We start from the raw sequence: 25,800 nt of genomic DNA on the forward strand, positions 1-25,800 counted from the left end.
TAAAAAATAAATTTAAATAAATTGAAATTGAAACTGAATTTGAAATTAAAATTTAATTGAAAGAGGCTCGATTTGGAATGTAGCACCGTTTAGGAAGAATAAAAATATTTAAATTATTAAGCGTTTACTTATACTAAACATCAAAAAATACATTAATTATTATTAAAAATATATTTAAGGTACGTCAAACTTGATTTCGTTGCTTTGTTTAATTCTTTTCATTGTGATAATATCTCGTTTGTACAACTTGGAGAACAAAAACACATAATACAATAACACCAGTAGGTACCTCTATTAATCATTCTTATCCAATAATCTCTCAGTCCTCGGCAAAAAAAGGAAATTAAATTAACGGCTTCGTTGCATGGATGTTGAACCAATTGATGCGACTTATCTTTTCCCTGTGCCTAATGAGAAATATTTTTTTGAAAAGCTCTATTCGAAGGACAGATACTATAACCACCAGCGCAAATTGAGTCGGGTATAAATTTTAAAATGTCATACCAAGCTTACCATGTTTTGTATGAAATGTTGGACTTTGTACTCGTCCGATTTTGTGCCGGTAGCTGTAAATCGTGTTTATTTTTGGCAAGCAATTTATTCACACTCACGGACCAATTTATCTTTTAACGAAATCTTGTAATTTTTTCTAAGTGAAATTTTCATGTAAACAGGTTTTATATTTATAGGTAATGAAAAAGATGTTCAAGGAAATTCGGGATGCTGATTTACATGAATTTTAAAATTAAAATCAATACGTACTTACCTATAGAAAGTGTGACCCTATAATTTAGATAATATTATATAATATAATATCGGAAAACTATAAAAAGTGGAAAGACAACAATAATAAATAATATATGTATTTCATTAAAATAAATTATAATTAACTCACTCCGTATACTTCTTTGTACCTGTGTTATACCTATTAACTTATATAATTTTGTATGTGTATAATTTAATCACGCTGTTTTTGTATAAACTTATTTTTTCTCATTCTAATGATTCATGTCATTTTATACGCTTTAAACTTATAATTTATAATGTTAACTTATGTAAATAAATTACTTTTAATAGACCAACTGATTAAAATATATACACATTGATCATGGGCTTTGATATCAAGAACTTATAATGTCATAGAAAAGAACTTTTAATGTTACAGAAAATATTTTTATTGTTCTCATATTTTTTTTAAAATAAAGAGAACATTATTTTTTAATTCGATTTTTACTGTATTTTCATTTATCATAAAACGGTAATGATTACTGGATTTTTTAGATAACGGATTGTGAAAACTATATATTGCAAGCAACTAAAGTATTTTTTATGTAGTAAAATGTTAGAATTTTTTACATAACAAATGTTACTTATATTAAATTATAAAAAAATATATATATTATGATGATAGATATTTAAGTTCTCACAAGAGCATACAGACTTCTCTTGAGATGGGTGTAACATCTAGCATAGCTTTTGACTACTTATGGAACGAAAAATTATAATGTGTAACTATTGTGTTTTACTGATCATAGTTATTATAAAATATTATCTTTTATTTCATGAACCATTCATAATAACGAAGAAGTTATTTCTAATTACGGATTTTGAAAATGATTGAAACAATTTTCAGTAGGTACCTATTGCCTATTAGCATCATTCAGCACATGAAATGAGAACTTTCAGCGAGGCTTGTTTGTTATTTTGGTACGATGGTAATTAGCGCTTTTGTTTACGTAAATACTGTGATAATTGGAAACGCAAAAAGCTTATTTGAAATGCGATATTCAGAATTAAAAATACCATGCTTTAAATTGGCTATAAACATAATTTTAACATGGAAATAATAATTGGTAATTTTGTTTATACTACCCAATTACAATAATAATAATTTTTCTTCATAAATATTAGAATAATATGTCTTATAAATGTAGCGTTGGAGGCGAATGTTAAAGAAAGCAAAAATAGCAGATGCTTACATACTAGAAGACATAAAGAAAGAGTTATTCGAAGTAATAATGTGTCTCTTGAGAGTTTTGCAGTTCTATGGCTATATAGCAAAAAGAGTTAACGACAATTTTGATAGGTTCATTGTCAGTGAAAACATCGAGGGTCTGCTATTCGATGGAATGACCATGTAAAGTTTCAAAAAGGCCGAGCTAAAATTGCTATAGAGATAATAGAGCTACAATCATCCATAACGAAAAATAGAAGAAAAACACAATAATAAAAATAAAAGACACATTAACTTAACAGCAAATTATTATATTTAGAAAAAATGCGATTTGAAGTTAAAATGTGAATTAAAAAAATTAAGTTTCAATTACATATTATCTTTATGGTTTCTTTATCAAACGGTTATTTATTTAAATATTTTTATACTATCTACCACGAGCACTATCCTACAAGTTACAGGCTTATCTTAGCACATTATAACGTTTGATATTATATGAAGCTTTAAAGGAGAAATCAGAAAACTAAAAGATAACTTTTAGAAACATAACTACTAGAATTATTTATACGGGGGGGTTATATGTTTTGAATTTTAAAGACTTGCTTTGAAAGAAAAGTCTTACAAGAAGTCACTATTACTTTTAAAAAATTAACTAGATTTATGCTTAACTAAACTTTTTTAAACAACAAACTATACCATAAAAAAAAGAAACTCTTGCGATATACATGACTTTTAATTCGATATATATATATATATAATAATAATATATATAATATACACTAGATAGATTGACAATAAGAAAGAAATAAGCACTACCGATGAAAATATTTCAATAATCTATTATTATTCTCATTATTATTATGGCATTTTGAGATAGAGGTGATCAAAAAGATCATGTATCATGTGGAAATGCAGATACTGTACCTGATCGACCACGTATTCACATAGAATGCCGGAAGAGTTACCAGCATAGCCGACATGTATAGATACCCGAGATGAAGAGAAGACATAATCAGCTGAAATTGAGATGGCTGGACCGCGCGAGATTTAACGATGCGATTGAAAAGTAGTACTATTCAATAATTCAGAATAGAGACAATATTTTAGTGCGTCATGGTTTTGTAGTTCAACAAATGCAAATGATTGTTATTACCTAATATGAATAGGTAATAAAATAGTAAGTACCTAAATACCTAATCTATCTGAATGTGACTTTTTTATTTTTATTTTTAATAATTTACTATATCCAATAGTTCAAGTGGGCACCTATACGAATTAATGATCTCTTAAAAGTTAGTCAACCAAAGAAAGATGTTGAAATTTCTTTTAGACAGTCTTCTATATATGAAAAGTACAGGGGAATAAGGCTAAAAGTCAGTTTTGTTAAAATATTCAGTTGACGAAATTTAAGATTGCAACACTCATACTGACCTCTTTTATGCCACATTTTTAAACTGGAATATCTCATGACTCAAACCTTTTTTGCTCTTTAATGTTTTAACATTTTATAGTACACAAAATTTGCCACTAAATGGCATTCAAATCTCGATTTAGCAAATTTAGTGATTTATAGCATTATTCCCCTATACCCTTCAAATTCTTTACATAAATCGCAGAAGAAATTTATAATTCTACCTAAGTGCCACATTTGTATGCAACAAATTAGTAAAAAAGTATCTTACCAAGGTTTATTTGAGAATTAGTTATTGTATATATACAAGAATGTTTTCTTCAACATCTATGCTTCCGGCCTACGTGCTTAGAAAATGGTTATATATTTATTACTGTCAAAGCCAGTATATATAAATCATGTACCTAGTATTTTAATATTTTGCTATGGTTATATTATAATATTGTATTATATTATATATAATATCTTGTTTGCTCAATCAAATCTCGGTTTTATTTACTTATTTATTTAGGTTTGTAAACAAAATTTATATAACGGAATCATATTGAATATACAGCAGAAGAATACTAATAACATGTTTTATTATTATAGGAATACAATCGACAAACAGGATTGGTAGATCATGCTAGCATTTATTTAAATATATTATAAACGTTAAATATTATATCATAAAAGGAAACATAAAATTCTCTAGGTATATTTTATGTATACATTAAAAAAAATACTGTTTTCTTTCCTTTACTTTTGTACCGTCAAGATTTCAATATTATATTTTACTAATGGAGCTCTACCCCCTGGCTACGTTTGTACCCCCCCCCCCCATCTCCACCCTTCATTTTCAACACACAGAACCGACGACCATGTTATTTTACATATTATATAATTCAGGAAACTATCCACGAGAAATTTATTAGTGAAGGTTTCAGTTCGATAGGATCATTAACAAGTTATGATTTTTTAAGAACGTAGCACAGAGACTCCATTTTTGGATTATTGGACCACCCTCAAAATATGTAAAAATGTTTTCTGAGCAGTACAGAAAAACGTGACCCAAAAACCGTGACGGAGCAATGTAACCCAAAAACGTTGCTGATTTTTGCTTATATTTATTGTATTATATTGTAGACATCTTCAAAAACGTGTATCATAATAATTATTAGTATGTAGTATGTACATATTATTAATAGTAGCATAATATTATCTCACATCGATGTTAGCTACTTGAAATTACTGTACATACTATGTAGGCATTTGTCATAAATTTATCCACGAGTGGTGAAATATAGTCTCAGATAAAATAACGATAATATTGTATCTGCGATGATAACTTTGATATTATTTCCATGACATTGTGATATGAAAAGTATAATAATACTCGTATGTTCTAAATTGACAATGAGTATCGAGTAGGCAGTTAATTTTGCGGTTTAGAGGAAAAATATTTAAATTACAGGACGCTCTTACCATTTAATTGATCTTATTACTCATTCAATTGACTGTAAACTCCAATAATTAAAAAAAATAAAGGTTATGCTCCGATTCATATTATTAAATCATGTATGGTGAAATATTGTGGTCAATATGCGATTATTGATCTGTAATATCACTATAAAATTGTCATTTTTAATCACAGTGATTAGGTAATTGATTTTAATAGACTTCTGATTCTATCCACGCATCTTATTTCGAACTATATTTATAAATATAATACTATTCGTAAGGTAATTCGATTATAAAAAATTAGAATTAATTACGAACACCATTTTGCTGAAAAATACTAATTATGATAAGTATTAATTTTTTTTAGGTACAGAATAATGGTATTCTTTACAATTCAAAATTAACAGGCTTTCTTTGGGCTTCATCCATTGTTTTTTACTTTTTAAAGCTACTGAGCTTTCTGTTTTCTTTGGAATTTTTATATTTTCCATTAAAAGAATTATAAAATTTTAGTATAAATAATTCAATCTTGAATAAAAAAAAACATAATAATGATCATTAGCAATCGAAATGATGTCATCACTAAACTTTGGATTTCTCTTATAGCAACTTTGGTTGTTAGTAATATTATATATACACCTTGATTTAAATTTCAAAGGTAGTTAGTGCTTTCTCATTTTTTTGACGATTTTTAAACATTTTAATAAGAAATATTCATTTAAAGGAAATCTAACTTGATAACTTAGTTCGTTGAGAATACTCACATAAAACGCAAGTTATGATTTCAAATAATACTCGATCGATTTATCTAGTTTGTATGTTTCTGAGATTATCTTCTTATTGGGTATGATTATGGATTAATAAATATGTCAAATTATGCAGTGTCACATAATATTTAATTTAATCCGTATTTAAATCAACAACAATTAGACAATTGTATTATATTATATAGTATTTCTTTTTTTGTTAAAAACTTTCAGCTTCTTTGATACGCAAGAAAAATGTAATATTCGTGTGATATAATATGCCAACGTAGGAATTTTTCATGGCGTAATACTGTATGTAGATACTCCTTAAGAATGTTGAAGCATAAATAATATTCGATAAGCTCCGTGTAAGGTCGTTTTATAAATTCTCTTTGACCAGCTTAAGTGAACTGTATTTTCAGCTGATGGTATTTAGAAGTGTATACACGATATGCACATATCATTTTCCAAAAGATTCATCTTATGATGTACATCACACATTTTCTATTCTATAGCTCGAGTTTTTCAAAATAATAATAATTATATTCAATTCAGAAGGTTCGTTTAGTATCGACTCATTAACCAATCGGTAGAATTTTATATCGTCACCAAGCCAATTTATTATCGTAACCCTCAAATATCAAATTGTTCAGAAACTGGGGAAAAAATGCGGGCATTGGATTTATTTATTGTTTTATATATTATTTATTTATTATTTTATTTATCTTATTTTATTAAAAATTGAGAATTTTATTTTTTTGACACACCAGTAGCTTACGTTTAGAAGGTTACAGAATTTGGGTGGAATATTTTTTGTCAAAGTGCAAATGCTTAAAAATAGTTTTGAATTATTGTGATATGAAATATTTTTTTGGTATTTATGATACTTGGCCAGTTTGTGTAAGTCCATTTCCATAAAAATATCGCTTTTGTGAAAAATGAGGATTACAACATTTATCCTGTACAGTGACATTATATTTTTATTTATATTTATAATATTATTTTGTATTGAATTTTATCAAGCAATTGTCGATTTAATTACTAGTCTAGTATTCTTGGGATAAAATAAAATGTCCATACAGGTAATGAATAAAAAAATACTTACTGAAACACCACAATAATTGTGGCGTAAATCGTAGTGTACAAAAACTTAGCAGTCAAAACTTAATTTGATACTTGATAATGATACTATGATGATACTAAAAATTTATTTCTAAAATATGTTGAATATATAATATAATATTTAAATTAACATTTATACAATAATTTTAAAAATAAGAGGATTTAATTTTATTTTTATCACTATCTTACAACAATATGTAACAATTTTAATGAACCGTGATGCTAGTCAATCAATAATTTTCATGAGAATGGAAATTTGTTTGTTTTCTTTGCCTAAGTATAACAATGCATATTATTTTGGCCCCGTTACGAACACATCAGATTTTTTTCAAGAAGAAGTGCTTCATGTGGCTAGAATATGTGCTCGGGATATTATCTGAGATTGCGATTCATCGAGGCTCATGCTGTGATCAATCCTCTCTCACTCTCTGCACTGCATGTCAATGAACGCGCAACACTCACAAGGCACATAAAGTTGTTTTGTACAAATGACAATAGCGAGACCTTATGCTCGCCTTATGCTCAGGTGCTGGAGCATGAGTATATAATGAATTAAGTAAATAATTATTTTTAAAATGTGTCATTATAACTTAATAAGTAATAATACTTACTAAGAATCGAACCCAATTTGTATTAAACTTGAAATGAAACAGTATTGTATAATGCTAATATTGCTAATACTTTTATACTAGGACGATAGTAATATCGTTGTAGAATAAGTGCATAGGTACACATTTTAGATCAAGAGTACGCAATATGATAGAGGTCGCTAAGCAGATGAAATGGTTATAGCCTAGACATGTTTCTTTACGAGTGGATAATCGCTGGAGAAATGCCGTTATACAGTGGTACCCAAGGGACATTAAACGGCGCATGGACGTCCTAAAACTGTCTGAATAGACGAACTCATAAATTATTGCGGTATATGTAAATTTATTATAGAAGAGTAGAGAGGGCTAGGGGAGGTCTTCATCCAGCAATGGATTGACCTCAGCTGATGGCGATGGTGATGATGGTGATATTTTACACACATGACATAACACCGTTGGATTTATTTGTAACACAATATACAACTGATCTTCTGTCCACATTTTCTCTATTTTGTAGTATGTAAAATATTTTATAAATTTATTCAGAAAAAACAGCTCATTAAAAAGAGTACCTACGTTTTTTCAGGCATCAAAGTATTTTCATTTTCCTGCTTCCCTTCGAAATATACTAAATATTATATTCAAATTTTTTTTGATGCAGGGAATTTTGTATGTTTTGATACTTTTTAGACGCAAATCAAAATACTTAAATATTATATCAGGGTTTTTCTGAGGGATATAGAAAATTGGATGAAAACGCGGATGTAAATGAAAAAGAAAAGTTTTAAAAAATTCATAAGAAAATGCCTCCAAGAATTTAAAAGTAGAAATAAGTTTAACAATTTTCATATGAACGGCACATGTGATATATAAATATATCATTGATCAAATACTACTTTGATAAAACTACAATCTCGCTTATCTAAAATCATGCATTTAAAGACATTTGTAAAATCTACATCTCGTAAACTTGGAGATTAACTGTGTAAAATGATCAAGCATTCAACCTATTTGAAAAAAAATCAGGAACGGTAACAAATGAGTGAGCAGATATAATGCTGATATCGGCCTGTACATAAATTGCAGCGTCAATTAAGATTGAGAGATTATGCTGGTTAGATTATATGAACTACATGAGAGATAATAAACCGAAAAAGAGAGTATGTATTATTAGGTCACGCAATAGGAGGTAGAAGAGTTCAAAAAATGGCAAAATTGATTTACTAATTATGCTGTATACACGTGGTACCAACATGGCTCCCACATCTTGATCTTGAAGCGGACCCCCAGGCCAGGATCTTTGGCGGTCCCCATACCCACCGCTAGGGTTAAAGGCAGTTGCACTTTTTTTACAGAATCGTTTTCTAAATGTTATTTCAGGTAAAATTTAGGGTATTCGGTGTATTTTTAGCGATTTTTTGTTGTATTGTTGAATAAATTTATTTGAATTACGGAGTTGTCGAATATCGACACACAGTAATCAAAAATTGCATCACATAACTAAGCATTTTAAAATGTTAAGACTCTACAAAATACACCGGAGGTAACTTTTTTCCCCATAAGGGCAAATTTGTGATATGTGTTTATCTTAATTATCAGGCCGACCTGCCACGTCGCCCCCCCCTCCCAAAGCCCGGGCCTCCAGACTAGAGCCCTATCAGCCCCCCTCTTATGAGGCCATGAGATATATGCGAATAAGTAGATAGAGCTTTTGAGGAAACCAGAAACTACGCTGGGGTTCTGCGATAATGCAGACAATAGTAATAGTATAATTATTGTTTTGTATTTAAACCATTTAGTATTTTTTATTAATGTTATAGTTTCTAAAATATAATGATGGTCTTTAAAATGCAGACGGTGAATCATATTTACCCTTTTCCTGCTTACATGAATCCTGAGTAAATTCCTCCGACGATATAATGATCGGTTATAAATGCATTTTCCTTCCGAATGGATCTTATTTTCAAGCCAAGTTCAACGAATGCTTCTGACAGGTGTTCAAACAAACTTATCTCGAAAGCTTGCGTGACATTCTGTAAAGGAATAACCCTTTTACGTTGAAGAATTTTCGAATATCAGGAAAGAGGAGTGAAGTCAGCGGCTGTTATGAAAACCTTTGTCTATGTCCTACGACAATATGTAGATTCAATAAAAATATGTATGCATTATATATTTTATGTAATAGATCTTTCTCTTGGTAATATAAAAATATAGTATCGTATCATGGTAGAGTAAGGATTTCCCTAGTGCATGTTTTTGCATCTTTTACTATTAATTATTAAACTAGTGATTATGGTTATATTATAATTCTATTATGATGGTTTGGAATTAAAGTTACTGATGGTAACGTTGATGTTTTTTCTTACTTCGAATCTATTATCAGAATGACCAAATTATAACTAAAGCCAACATTCCAAACACCAAACGTTTAGTCTCGGTCTGAATATTATGTCTAAGTTATCTACCTTACTCCATGCCCATGATAATGACGCAGAGAGTTTGATATACATTTTATTTGGTTGTATTATTATGTAAAATCTTAAAATGGAGATTGATGATAGTGTGAGATATATTTAGGACACTAAAAATGTTTATGCCAACGTGACATATTTTTAAGTAAAAAAAAGTATAAAACAAATAAAATAAAAATTATCGTCTCTGCAAGAGGAAAAGCAGATAGATTTCAAATAATACACTATGACTTTGACATAATAATATATATCGAAATTAAATGTTTTATGTTTTGAGTTGTAACTTTAATTAACTTATAGTGCGATCGTTCTTATGTAGATGGTTTTAGACAGAAACAGTTTTCAATACCTATCAATAACTGGAAAAAAAAATCCAAACAATAAGATAACTTTTGCTTGTTAAGTTATCAATTATTGCATTATTATCACGACATGTTTGAATACATATTGTCCATTATATATTTTGTATATTATTTAATTTAAAAAAAAAATTGTCATAAGCATTTTTATGATTCTATTCGAGGTTTAAATCCGTAGCATTATTTTTTGGTACTTAATCAAAATTATTCATTAAGGAGATTAACGACAATAAATAGTTATCCAAAGAACCTACTTAAAAGAATTACCAACAATAATATAATTTAAAAAAAAACAGAATTATCGAAGTCGAATGCGTAAAGTACTGACATATGTTACCAATGGTTGAAGGATTGTTTCTCGGTGATGTTACAATACATAATAATATGTGAATATAACTCTCTCAAGTCTGGGTGTATCTGTGATGTATTTTTCTTGCTATTGAAGTTGATGCTCTTATTGATGTGTTGTCAATTTCATAGGCTGCTTAGATTTTAAAGTTAAATGTTGATTTTATGAAAGTTTGGAAGTCTGTACCAATCGAAAATAAGTAGGTTAGTCTTGTTTTCAGATTATCATGAGTCAAAAGTTATAACTTCTAAATCAAATAAAGTTAATAATTATTTTTGAAAAATAAGTGAAAATGGCTAAATTATAAAACCATTGTTTGTATACTTAAATAAATAGACTATGTTATAATTAATTACACAATAACGATGATTTAAAATTGTTTTTCAACCATTTTTTTAATTATGATTGAGTCAAATATGACAGTTAACATACTACCAGTGAATTAATTATATCGACGGAGAGATTTTTTTTATATAAAATTGATTCTAAAGATTATTAAAATATTTTTTGGTTTTCATGTTAGTATGAATAAAAGTATTTTAAATAAAGATTTTATTACTTACAAATAATAATATATATCTTTACATAAACTGATAAATCTTAGAATAAATGAACTTGAACAAAAAGTAAACAAAACAATTTAAAAAAAAATATCAATAGGTTCGATACATCAAACGAAAACAAAACAAATATAATTAATGAAGATCACTTACGTAATTAAATTAATGACTAGGGAATTGTTTAAAATAAATGCAAACACTGAATTGTCGACAGAAAATGACATTACCATATAATACAATTTTAATAATAATACTGATCGTAGAGCAGAGAGCATAATTTTGCGATTAACTAAATTTGAACTAAAAATAAACCTGTCTTCACGAGATACACAGCCAGCTGCGTCATGACTTGGATTGCTTTGTACTCACCTGAAAAGAAAGAAAAAAAACACAATTAGCATATTTTATCATTTTTAAACTTGTGGATTAGAACTTGCCAAACTATCTTCCAAAATGCAATTATTATCAGTAAACTATTTATCTAACATCATTTTAAACTTTAAACTATTTACTTAATTACGTAGATTACACATAATTTCTAGGTAGGAACTGAAAATAAACGTTAAAATCTCTAGAGTAAACATTTTACCTAACAGTATTTCCCTACTGCATATTCACAAAATATACATAACCAATCTCCGGTACTACAGTCAAGCGGCCTGACTTTTCCGAGATATATAATATAATATATATCTTCACCTCAATACTACAACTAGATAACTTAATTTTCACTGTTCTTGAGACAGATATTGAATATGATTTTACATTTCCTTCTCTACAAAATGATAAAACTAGGTAAGTCAGAAGTTAATGGGAACTGTATTAATTTTGTGATTGAAAATATTAGATAATTTTAATACCATGAATGCATTAAATAAATAAAATAATATAATATCGACAATATTTTTTCATACAATTGAACATTATTTAATTATTCCCAATGAGACAAGCACAATTTTCCATTTTTATTTTAAATAATAATACTAGGTAGCCTAGATTTATGTTAATCAAGTAAAGTTTAGATATAATTTTCCCAACAATGACCAAATAAGAGTTTTCTAGTTGGAGTATTGAGGTGATGATATATACATAATATTATTATCATGGTCATCAAGTAGAACTATTTTTTAATTTTGATTAGGTACTTTAAAACACGTTGTTTTAAACCTATATATTCGTAATAACACAATAAACTGTATAGATATATCTAAAAACTATTTTAATTATAGTTGTCATTCGTGTCCATTTGTTATTCGAACCATCACATAAATATTAATTTTAATTAAAAATATCATGTATTATCAATTATCATATAATATCTCTGTAAACAGTCATAAAACAAAGAATATATATACTCTAAGACGTCTGAATAAAAAGATTATAGTTATTAAATTTATAACTATACAAATAAAATGGTAGGTACTGCATATATTTCGGTTTAACATAAAACATTTGGTATTTGTTAAACAGTATAACTGAAAATAAATAATGTTAAATTAATATACATTACTTAATACTGTATAAATATTAGACTACTAATTATTAAATTGCACAGTGGCTTTAAATTACAACTTTATTATTGTAATATATCAAACCCGGATCTTTCTTATATATTCATTAAGTTACTTTAGTCTCAAAAAGCTGACTACTTTACTCTGAAAACACTCAAACTTCCCCAGGGAATTGCATAACCAATGAGCGACAGAATAGATCTTACCTGTCCCCAGAGTCTTCAAATGGCAAAAGATGATCTTGTTTATCTCAAAAAGTCTCATAAAAAATCTCGAGCTTTTCACATACATACAACATTATTTTACATGAAAATTTGAATTTTATTTTGACATGACTTTTAATTTTGTTGTAACTTTGTGAAAACAATTTGTACATTAAGAGTACCAGTTTTTAAATAAATATATTTAATATTTATAATTGTATACATAATAATTTGCGTTATACATTTTTTGTTTTTACTGGCTCTACAAGGAAACTGTTTCTTATGAGAATGTATGTTAACCACTTGTCCTATTAAGTATATGGTCAGGGTTCAAACACACTTTAATAATGAAAAAGTGAATTTTTCATATCTGGATTTCGAATCCTACGAATTTATCCATCACAGTCGCTGGGTTATGCATACACAGGGTTATAATTACTAGATATAGTGAAATACAAATAACTGACTTTATTTGAATATTATATTAACAAACGAAATTTGAAATAAAATATATTTTGTTGAATAACCAAATTGGTTATTTATTATTTATTTTGAGTAGCTTCACATCGATAAATTAGCACTACCCAAATCAAACTAATTATTCTTCAATAATACTATATAGTATATTATATATAAGTATTAACGATGATAAAGATTTCTGTACTATTTTGACTGCTGTGTCATTATCATTCGCACTCCAATACCAAATTGAAATAATATTATCTATTTATTTAGTCGTGTATTTTTTAACTTTACAGTAAGTAAATGTTTCATCAGAATGGAATGTAATATTATCATGAAGTAATAATATGCTGAATAAACAAAAACGTCAGAAATTTTCCTCTTGTACCGATACACCTGGATAATAAAACAAATAACTTCCACATTTTGGGTATTTTGTTGAAAGACATAAAACCAGCGAACTAAAATAGCTGTTGAGACAAATTTAAGAAACTTTATCAATAAAAAGTAATCAAACTTTTGAGAACCAACCTGGAAGGATATTTTTCGACAAAAACTTCTCTTTCTTTGTACAACAATAAAGCCTACAAAGAGAATTGGATCTTAAAAATGACTTTCAATTGAATGGGAAAAAATCAATTGGCTTCGTTTTACTTTTAATCAAGGTTCAATTTATATAGTTTTTAAAATGGGTATTATTAAACTTAGACTAAAGTGTGCTTGGTTTATAGAATATAATCCATTATTGTGGTTAATATACATATCTCTGGATGACTGAAACACTATTGAATAAATGTTAATAATATTATGCTACCCAGCAAATGATAAGCGGCCAAGGTTCCGTCTTAAGGCTATACCTCAGTTGAGGCATGGTCTAAAAATATCGTGGCTAGGCGATGCGCGGATTGTGCAAATGACGCGTGCCTAACGAAATATAATTTGTCATATAAATCCAACATGCGTCCATTTAATATTCTGTGTATTGTTCTATTAGTAACAATAATAATATATTCATTGACATGTTTTCTTTTTCAAGTAAATGGGTAACGTTTTTTAGTCATATTTACACGATTTAGAAATTAATACCCCCGTTGCCATCACGAAACAAATTGACGTGTTCACAGCTCTACGTTTGCTCTCCGATTGCCAGCGAGTCCAAAATTTCGTTGCACATATAGTTGAAAATTATTTGCCGTTTCACTGAAGTACCGTCTTAAGGTCGATAGATCGAAAAACTAATCAAGTTTGTCTGAAGTAAGTTTAGTGGAAACGGAAGACTATACACGGATAATGGTGTTATTATCTATGATTAATAATAAACATAAAATAATGATTTTATAATAAATTAAAATAATACATAGTCGGGGTTTTTAATTAAGCAAATATGATTGTTGCTCATTAAATATAAACAAAGTCTTAAAATATGCACATTTTTATATTCTGAGAGTAAAACATAAACCCAAAAATGTTGAATGTTTTCAATCAGTATTTTTTTAAAAGAAGGCCTACACACCCGTCAACGTATCGAGTTTCCAGGTACCTAAAACTGCGACAGCATCATTTATCTGATTCAAAAGTATCAAGAAGAAATGAAAAATATATGTTTATTGTGTTCTGAATTTTGCTGGAACAGAAATATTTATTGCCTAATTTAATATTCACCTGTTGATTGCTGTTATTTATAATCTCTTTCATCAAGTTGGTATTTAAAGTTGCAGAACTACTTCAGGAAAACGTGAAACGTTAATAGTTCCTCAAAGGCTTCCGCCAAGGTTTTCGGAAAACAATCACTCATGAAGCACTTCATCCAATTACGACGTGAAATATTTAAACCCATTCACCCAAAGTTGCTCAAAATCAATACCGTTCACAATAATTACAGACATCGCCATGATAGCACTATTATTCAACATTGATTAATTATTTGAAATAGGAGAATTACGTCAATTGCATTACCAGCTAGAGGAACAAATAGATCTTCAGAACAATACTCTAAGTATCTACAATCCTCAGCATGTACACATCCATCTTATTGAAAATAATAATAATAAATTATAATCTTTCATTATGATTGGGAAATCAGGTAATTTTATAGGTAAACTCAATGAACTTAATAGTGTTCTAGAAATATAATTAATTTAAACGTATGGTTTTTCCACTTATGAACCGTTTAGTTGTTGGTTTATGATCAACTTATAAATACACTATTATACATATCACAAGGAAAAATATGCAAAAATATTATTAACGCATTCGCTGCTGAGTAGATAATGATTTTTTAATTAGCACCTTTAAAATGCACGTTAATTACATCGATCGGCCGCCTGGTCATTACGCGCATGTGCGTCTTTAGCGTCCAAAGTATTAATGCGTATTTTTTTAAATTTTATATGGCACACTTTTAAAATACTGTAGTGAAATAAAATGTAATATGAAACTGAAAATGGAGTATCCAGTAATAACAAAAATGACACACATTTTAAACTGAAATATAATTTAACAATTGAGTAGGTACAAATATGTGGAATTTTCAAAATATAAATTTCGAGAAGGAAAATACTGATTTTAAATGCATTTTTCACGTATTTATTTCCATAAAAAAACATAAAAATAACGTTGAATATTAGAACACACTTTTATTGTAAACTTAATAATAAAATTGAACTAAACATAACCTAATAATATAAGCAAAGTTTTAAAATGATTTCGTTGTATTTTTATATAATAATAATAATTTTGAATATATTATCAACACAACAGTCTAATGTGGGTCTTGGCTATATCCGAAACATGTATATACTCTCCTCTTTTCACTTGAAGTTTGCTCTTTTTCACTTCCGGTCTATTGATGAAGAGCCTTTTGGGTGGTTGGATATCTCTTATCCTTCAAACATGTCCTAGCCAACGAAATCGTCCCACTTCCTTTTACGTGTGAGACGACATGATGAAAACCGTTCAACGCGTGCTTTAATATACTTTTAAAATACCTAGGAATGTTGTTGACGTATGATATATCACGGAAGTATAGAATTTACATAATTGTTCATATTAACATAGTCACAATAAACGACGTTTTTACAAGTACTTGCCACATGACATGGCAATCTCGTAAATTGAATAATACAGATAAGTGAATTCCAGTTTAATGTGGTGCGAAAAGCAGAAATTGTAAATAGTATATAATACTTTGAAAAATTCAGCGATGCATTTGTATTTGAATTCTAAGGCAATTCACGATAAAACCAATAGCATTTTATTTACATACAACAGTAAGTGCCATTCATATAATATATACTGTTACAGTAATACATATTTATGAATTCATTTCAAACTGTAATATTTTTATTAAATGAACGGGTATTTATGTGATATTACTGCGTCATAAATAATTGAAAGCACTAAAAAAATGACGACCTATTAGGAAAATACTATATTATATTTGAATATTTTATTGAATAAGGTTGACGACTTTGACCATACAATATAAATGGCAACATATTCATTTTAACTGATTTATCAAAGATGTAATTAAAATCAAAGTATAATTCTGAGTCAGATCACTACTAAATATTGGCAAACCAATACTGTTAACTATTTTAATATTAATAGTAGATCACATTTAAAAAAAATGATATTAAGCCGATCTGTTTTTTTAACTTTTAGTCATTATAAACGATGGTGAAATCTGAAATAGTTATTGACGCAAATAAAATTACTTAATAGAAACAAATGTTTTACAGTTAAATTACTTAAACCTATATAACACATAATATTCTTCTGTTACAATAATGATCTAATTTTTCAGTCAATGACAATGTTTTAGGATAAATCGTTTTGAGGATTATTTAGTAGCCCAGCCATCACTATACCAAAAAAAACAACGTTTTAAGACTATTTTAATAGAATTACACAGTGTAAACGACAGCTTAATTTGTAAACTAAGTTTTGTAAATTATTATCAAGTTTCAAGTCTGCGATATTGAGACCACTTTGAACTCAATCGAAAAAAAAATCCATTTAATATTCCGACGATGGCTGTACATCTAGAAACATGTAAGTTGTCAAACTCCATTAGAGATTTTAAAATTCTTTGTCGTGCGATTGAAGAAAGTAGGCTTAAATATTATTAATACTTTAAAGTTCGTAAAAATATATAAAAAATATTAAGATCAATTTTATAACATTTTAAATTTAATGTACTTACAATAATTATATTATTATATAAATATAAATTAAATTTATAATTTTCGTATGTATACTTTGATAATCTTTCACTATTTGAGTGAACGACGTGTCGTATTAACTAGCTTTGTGTGAATACCAAGAGAATATTATATACGTAATAAGAATTCTATCAAAATTTACACTTATTCATGTAAGGGAATGGCTCTTGCCTGTTTCATCTTTCGGCAAAACCTATCTAAATCTATGTATAATTGAAATATACTACTCGTATATTACACATACTACGCTGGTACGCCTAATCAATAAAAATAAAATCAATAATTATTATGGTAATGTTTTAATTTTTTTACATTAAAGTAAATACATACTTTTTCGTAGAATACAATACAATTGTAAGCAGCCTGCCGTTGATACATAATGTATTTATTTAATGTTAGTGTCAAATATACACAACATTTTATTATTTATTTATCAATCATTATGTTGAATATTTTTATGTATTTTTATAAGTTACTTTACTATGTTTAACGGTCAAAATACAAATATTCTACCTCGTGACTTCTTTTTCGTTACGATATAATTTCCCTTAAAGCTTTTATAATGTTCCAACAATCATCACCATTAATGTCTCATCGATTTTATATAGGTACCTACTTGTATACCCAATGATAGATTGTGCGCAAAAATCGTCCAATGCTTCCGGTACTTATTCAGTATCATATAACGTTGCAAAAAGCAGTCTATTTAATATAGAACAAAGCATGAAAATGTTTGGATTACTTTTGTAATAAAGAGGAAGCAATTTTGAATGCATTAAAAATATCATTATGAAGCATCGTCATTATATTTTTTAAAGACTATTTGAAAATGAGAAACTTTTTTAATTGTGCTAACGATATACTGAACGTAACATATGTTTTATATTAGAATGACCTATTAATTTGATAGACTTTTTTAGAAGATCATAATAAATGGACCTCCACAGAACGGAGGTTTTATTAACATTTTACGTTGGCTACTACGTTTACAGTCTAGTAGGCTCACACATATATTGATAAACAATAATGTAATTTTATTGCCATAGCTGGGGTTCGAATCCAGGACCCACGACATTATATGCTGACATGTTACGTGAGCATTCAATTCACTGTACAATATTAACAATATTGAATTTCAATAGCTTTGATAATTTTTGTGTTAAAACAAAAATTTCTACAATCTACTTAAAAGCTAATTTTGCGAAATTTAATATTACTAACCAAAGAAATTTCTTTGTGTTGCTAAAATAATGGATGACTGGTACTTGTTTAACATATTATTAATTCCATGTTTGAATTTAAATCTTCTTTGAAAAGTGATATATGAATTTGCCAACAATGGCTTTAGTAGGGAACACGCATTTTATATAATATTATACCATTGTAAACATCAAAAAAATGTGCTATATTTACAGACCAAAATTATTTATATTACATTATTCAATGAATTTATAATATTATTAATAAAATTTGAGATTTAAAAATCAAATTTCAATTAAGTAACTTCAGTTGACAGTATGAATATACCTAGTACAAATACCAGTTACAGACTGTATTGTTAAAGTATTGGTAGGCATGAGAAAATTTCTCCATACGTACATAAAAATGGCAATATGTCTTATATATATATCAGTGGTTAACTTTCAAAACTGGACATGTCACATATATGCCGAAAAGAGTAATTATCGGAATATCATTCTATAACCTCATACACACTTTGTTGACTTTCAAAAATAGCACCAATTTCATATTGAAAAGAGGTTTCAAAAAGTAGGTTGACATTCAAATAGGGATACATCCAACGTTGTTGACATTCGAATTGAGACATGTCACTTTCAGCTAATGGCGGGACTGCATTGAGTCACGTCACCAAGTATCATACAATCAGACAGTTTGGTTTTTGTCGCATGCGTGTTTTCGCTCTGTGTTTTTATTTGAAAAGTTCATATATCCCTGAGGAGTAAGTAGTGGACATGTTCAGTTTTGAAAAATAACTAGTGATATATAATTGTATATAATATATACTTATTTTCATAGTAGATACCTACAAACGTAATGCCAAGGATGTGTTTTGTAAAAGTTGTGTGCTTTTATATACATTATCATCGTAGGTCAAACCCCTAATCCTAAAAATCAACAATCCAATGGTACTACGAATTTATTTTCGAATCTCGACTTATTTACCATGATGAATTTTCATTTACTAATACCAAAATTTACGTTGTTGTGACGTTATTAATTTGTAAAATTATTCAAGCACTCTAATCACATAAAAGGAAAATAATTCAATCACATTGTCAGTCACGGAGGTAGTTCATCAAAGTACGTGATTCCTTTGAGTCGACATCGAAATTTACGTAAATATTTAGATTATGTTGTCTACATAACTCCAATATTGTGTTTAGAAATGTCGATTTCATTCACGCCTCACTAAAGTACTGCTCCCGCATGACTCATTGAATTAAAAACCATTCATCAGTAATATCAATTTTCAATCAGTGTATTATTGAATAGAATTTTGCATTAGACAATATATTTATATTATTATCCACTACATATCGCTATTGTTTTTATATTACATTACCTATTTACTTACAAATGTTAACATTTCAGTTCATTGAATATACAGAAAACATACCTAATCCATAAAGCCTTGGGGAAAATCTTGGAATGAGTAGGACTTGAACACACATATTATTATATCGTATAGCGAACAAATACTAAATAAAGTACCTATATGAAAAATACTGACACTTTCTACGAATCATGTTAAGTTTTATGGCCTTGATGGTGCTTTCTGGAAAATATTTTCAAAGATAATTACTTGAGTCGTCATGTTTATTCCTAACACCATGCCAAATTACATTTAGAGTAATAATAATAAATACAATAACAATTATTAGTATAATATCTTACATTTATCTTTCTCAAATTGATATAAAATTAACAAGCAAACATGTTGTTATCGTTTCATAATATAAATTGTTTGTATTTCAAAATAATATCAAATACAATTTCTGTTTTGTACCAGCATCGCTATAGACAAACAGCATTAGTATACAATTTTGAATGAGATATCTACCCATCTACCTGTGTAACACTAACTATACATCAATTATTGTTTGCGGTCACCATAAATAAATTAACAGATTATTGTTAATTCCTTTCAATGATGATATATTATGCAAGATGAGTATGACAGGTGACATGCTTTCTATCTGCCTTGATAATATTAACATTGTTATTCTCTCTTCAAATTTTAACTCCGTTATTTATGTCGTAAATTGCAAATTTTGAGAAACACAATAATTTTAAACAAGATAATATCGTCGGTGTTTTCTAAAAAGGGCGAATTAACCAAAATGCTATTTTACAGAAGGAGGATTTTTAATTTTTGACATTTTTATTTGTTAACTACCTGTGGATGATAATAAATGTCTAAAAGTTTATAATAAAGCTTAGAAAGAATACTGTCCTTATAATAGGCATTCTAATATAATATTTTAAAAGGCCTAATATGTCACATTCGCTTTTATTCATAATACTAAGTGGATATTCTTCCTTACGATTATCGTTTATAAGTGCTTTCCTGAGATACAAATTCGCCGGTACATATTGTTTTTTCATTAAAATCTCAATTTCGCCAAAATGGTTTATTCGCCCTTTTTACAAAACACCGACGATATGGTTTCATTATTATTATCACCCAGTAAATTCATTCCTCTAGCTCGGTTTATGCTTTCAATTTATACATATTTTTTAAAAATATAACTTTCTGATTGGTCCAGATGATTGTCTAAAATGTGAAAAACATCTTAAAATAGTTAAAATGTAATATTGTCAAATAATTTAAATATCTATCATAAATGATAATAATAATAATTGAATAGTACATACAGTACGTAAAAATACACTGATGTTTAGAGATCGTAATAGAGTATTCTTCCCTTTCCTGAAAACAGATTTTCTGAAAATCATTAAAAAATCGGGTTATTATTTTAATCATCACACAGACATCAAGTCATTAAAATGAAAATGTTTTCAGAATTCATTCAAGTCCTAATGAACATACTATCCGAAGCGAGCAAGGGTTAAAAGATTGATTAGGAAAACTTGAAAAATGGGTATTACTGTCAAGAGCAGATTATAAATTAAACCAGATTTTACGTGATTTTTTTATTAACAGCTTGTTTTTTCTCCTTTTAAAAATTTGTTAAGTCATTTTTTTCATTTTACGTACCTATATAATTTGCATAAAAAATATGTTGGAATTATATAACTTATTATATTACTTATTTCTACAAATATTTTTAATGAACATATTGACAAGTAATTTAAATATTTTAAAACCCGCTCATAAATCATAATAAAAAACTAGGAAAATAGTAAACTACTAAGTACATATTTTTCGATAATGATACAGATTTTTGGTAAGCCTGATCCTGCGGGTCTATTCTATACACAAGGCGACTATCGACCGCTAAAGTGATAAAATGATACTGTTTATTACATTTATTATGAATAATAATTGAGGTATTATAATTATTACAATAAGTTAGCCATCTAAACAGTCAAAACTGTCCATGACAATCTAAATTTTATCACAGCCAAGAGAGATGCTGTTAAAATATAGCACTTATTGCAACAATAAATTACAACCAACTTATTGAAATTGTTACAATAAGTGCTAATACTTGGATATAAACCTACCCTAGTTAGCCGTTGTAGCGGCCGATGTATTTCTCCACCGTTGATACTTTTAATAATTCACCTGTTTCATTTAAACGCGCCATCTCCAAAATTTTATATCTCTATATATATAAAAATCTCGTGTCACGATGTTTGTGGTTGAACTCCTCCGAAATGGCTCGACCGATTTTTATGAATTTTTTATGTATATTTGTTAGGTATGAGAATAGGTCAACAAGTATATTTCATATCGCTAGGTGATTAGGGTATCTCTATCCAGAAAATTTTTCTTTTATTTTTTTGACAATCTTTTTTTTGTATTTTTTTTATTATTTGGAAAAAAAAATACCTATAACCCCAAATTTTCACCCTCCTACTCCCACCCTCCCATTTTTAAATCGCGATTTTATTATTTTTGTATGAACAAATTTAACCGTATTTCAAACAGAACGAAATTATTTATGTTGTTGAATGACAGATAGCGCTACGTCCGAGAAGAATTCAAGAGAAGCGTCGCGTCATTTTGACATTTCATTCGGCATATCACAACGCAGTGCGTGCAAAATTTTGTACGATTTATTTTAATTTATCTATTTTTATGTGCGTGTATTACAGTGCACATTGCCAGCAAGAAGCAAGGGGGGTCATTTGGGCCGTCGAACGAATAAAGCAACAAACATGCAAAATAGTAGAGCAGAAAGAACAGACGAACAAATCCAATAAGATAACAAAAACGTGCGTGTAAGCATGTCGCAATTGCGTGCATCTCAATCACAAGGGGCATGAGCTGAACGAAATCAACAACGACAATTGGAACGGAGCCAAGCGCGCCGGTTCGTAGTTAACACGCGCAGAGCAAATGACCGACAACGCCAACAAGTACATCGAACATTAACATCCGCTTCGTTCCTTCATCTCGCATTCGAGTACGAGCCAGATATTGAATATTCCGCTCATCCGAAAGTGCTGATTGGTGCTATGGACAAAAAATGTCCCCATTGTCATGCGCTCGAATTTAAACATGAGTCAGCCGGGATGTGTTGCGCATCAGGAAAAGTGCAACTATCAGAAATTGAGATACCACCAGAACTATTGAACGGCTTGCTCATCGGTACGGTTCCAGATTCAAACCTGTTCCTGAAGTCCATTCGCACATTCAATTCATGCTTCCAAATGACTTCGTCCGGAGCAACAGAAATAGTTCACAATACTGCGGCAAATGGTCAACAATTCCATTCTACGTTCAAAATCAAAGGCCAAGTATACCACAAAGTAGGCTCATTGCTGCCAATGCCAAACGAACCAAATACATTTTTACAAATCTACTTCATGGGCGCGGCGAGGACATCAATCATGTGGATGTACGTTGCGGCTACAATAGCTTCAATTTGCCTAATGCCAGGCGCATCGTCGGCGAACTGGACGCCCTGTTGAATGAGCACAATGAATTATTGAAATTCTTCAAAGCACACATGCACGAATTGAAAAGTGACAATCACGCTATTGTCATCAATCCTGATAAAACACCAGCTGGAGAGCACGTATGTCGATTCAATGCGACTGTTGTTGACGACATTGCTGGAATCATGGTTGGCGACCGCACATCGACGCGAGAAATCGTGATTCGAAGAAGAAACAATAATCTGGAGTTCATCGCTGACACACACCGTTCATACGACGCTCTCCAATATCCGCTAATTTTCTGGAAGTCACAAGACGGATATTGCATAAACAGTAAACAACGAGATCCTGTCACAGGTAATTCATTCTTTATGAACATCATTACTCATTTTGAATTGAGAAAATGAATGGTTGATATTTTTTGTTTTTATCGGCGGTCATCGTCTATAGCGCTCTATTTCTCTTTCTGTCATAGATCCAATCCCCACACACTTACGATACATTCGTTATTTTTTATTTAACAACCAAAATATTCACTAGAAATAATTTATATGGCAGAACAACGTTTGCCGAGTCAGCTAGTAAATATATATATATGTATTTTACTTTTTTGTATATAATTTAATTATTCATTATTCTTCTTCATTTTTCTCATGTAATTTTCTTATGTAATTTCTTTATATTTATGTTATTCTTAATCTATATCTTGTTAGGCTTAACTATATTATAATGTATATATGGAAACTTTGCTGGTTGTAATAACTTTTCATTATTATATTTTTAATTTTTGTAATCAATATGTAACTGTTTGTTTCCTTAATAAATAAAATTAAAAAAAAAAGCAGCCTTGTGTATAAAATAGACCCGCTGGTAGAAAGAGAACTTTGCGACTCTTCGAGACTAATTTAGAGCAATGTTAGACAAGGGAAAAAATCCAAATCATAACTGACATCTAATATATCATAAAAAGAAGATAACCGGTATTCATATTATGTTGAAACCATTATTAAAATGATTTGAACAATATTGGAATGAGTACTGACATTATATTTAGTTCGATTTGTGCTACCGTTTGCTCTATTTAATTTTATATGGTTATACGTGGTAGAAGATTCAACATTAATAACAATCTGTAATAACCAACTAGGGAAAGTTTTGTTAGCAATTAGCGCGCTAACAATTGATACGTCTCGTATGAAATTTTCAAGTATTCACACCCTAAGTAATTACACTTGTGAGCTTAGACCAATTAAACGATTCACACAATCCAAGCATTGTCGTCGACAATCACCTTGATAGCTTTGCAGAATCGTGATATTCCCCTGTGCAAATACGTGAGTGCGAATATTAATTGCTCTGCAGGCCAATTTGTCGGTAGGCCGCCTGATATGCTCGACATGGCCGCACACCAAAACATGTCTCGAATGCAAATGTTCTACATACAAAACGTGGGGTGGAAACTGTGCGTCTGCCTTGTTACAACGTGTCAACTGTGTGCCATTGCTGTCAGCTTAGCTTCTGGTTGTTTCACAACGACGGTTGTACGTATTTGCTGTGGAATATAGTAACTTTTGACAAAAGTAAAACATATTCATATAAAACTTGTTCAAACATTACTGTTTTCCACTAATGAAAAGTGCATGTTAAGAAGATGTCAAACATGAGTAGATGTTGAAACGAACATATGAATTTTACTTTAAAATAATTAGGTAATCAAAACAATATGTAGAATATTTGCTTGAATAGTCGTGTCGAATTAAACAAATATATAGGTATGTCCAATTTAGTAATTTTGATTACTGAGTGTATAGATACTCATTTATTCATGGAAACAATATCATATAACCTGTTTGAAAATAAATTTAATTGTGTTAATACGGCTTCTAAAAGTAGCATATTACTCTTGAATAAAGCTGGAAGATAATATATACGCATTCAAACGATATTACGAATTAATACCAAATGTGTAGTCAAATATTGTACATATTTTAATAATATCAGTTCTTTTGTGGTCTTGATAATGGTGTAATAAACAATACAGCGATCGATTAAATTGCCAATCTGTAGAATTTAACCTAATTTATATTATTAATTGGTAAAATGGAATTCTACAAAATGTTAACTCATGTAATAGGTTTATATCTACTTTATATGATTTAGTCAACTGATATTTCGATAAAATTTATAGTCACACTATAATGTCCATATGCCAGCATTAATGTATAGTGTATATTATGTTTGGTGTTAATGGCCTACCACTACAAATTTAACCTTATACATAATATGAACACATCATGCAACATGCATGC

At 29.0% G+C, this 25,800-nt stretch overlaps 2 protein-coding genes across 7 annotated transcripts in view; both read right to left on the minus strand.

Moving 5' to 3' along the window:
• Window positions 1-25,800, minus strand: part of dnc (phosphodiesterase dunce) — an 847,926-nt gene that overhangs the window by 382,213 nt on the left and 439,913 nt on the right. The window lies entirely within an intron of this gene.
• Window positions 10,609-25,800, minus strand: part of LOC147067746 (uncharacterized) — a 54,929-nt gene continuing 39,737 nt past the window's right edge. The window contains exon 4 of the mRNA XM_085953047.1: window positions 10,609-11,371. Within this exon, the coding sequence (XP_085809173.1) occupies window positions 11,368-11,371 (4 nt within the window). The 3' untranslated portion in view covers window positions 10,609-11,367. The remainder of the gene's footprint in view (window positions 11,372-25,800) is intronic.

This window comes from Rhyacophila brunnea, unplaced genomic scaffold (assembly GCF_057557595.1).
Source record: "Rhyacophila brunnea isolate RB1 unplaced genomic scaffold, BYU_Rbru_1.0 scaffold_3, whole genome shotgun sequence".
Lineage (NCBI taxonomy): Eukaryota > Metazoa > Arthropoda > Insecta > Trichoptera > Rhyacophilidae > Rhyacophila > Rhyacophila brunnea.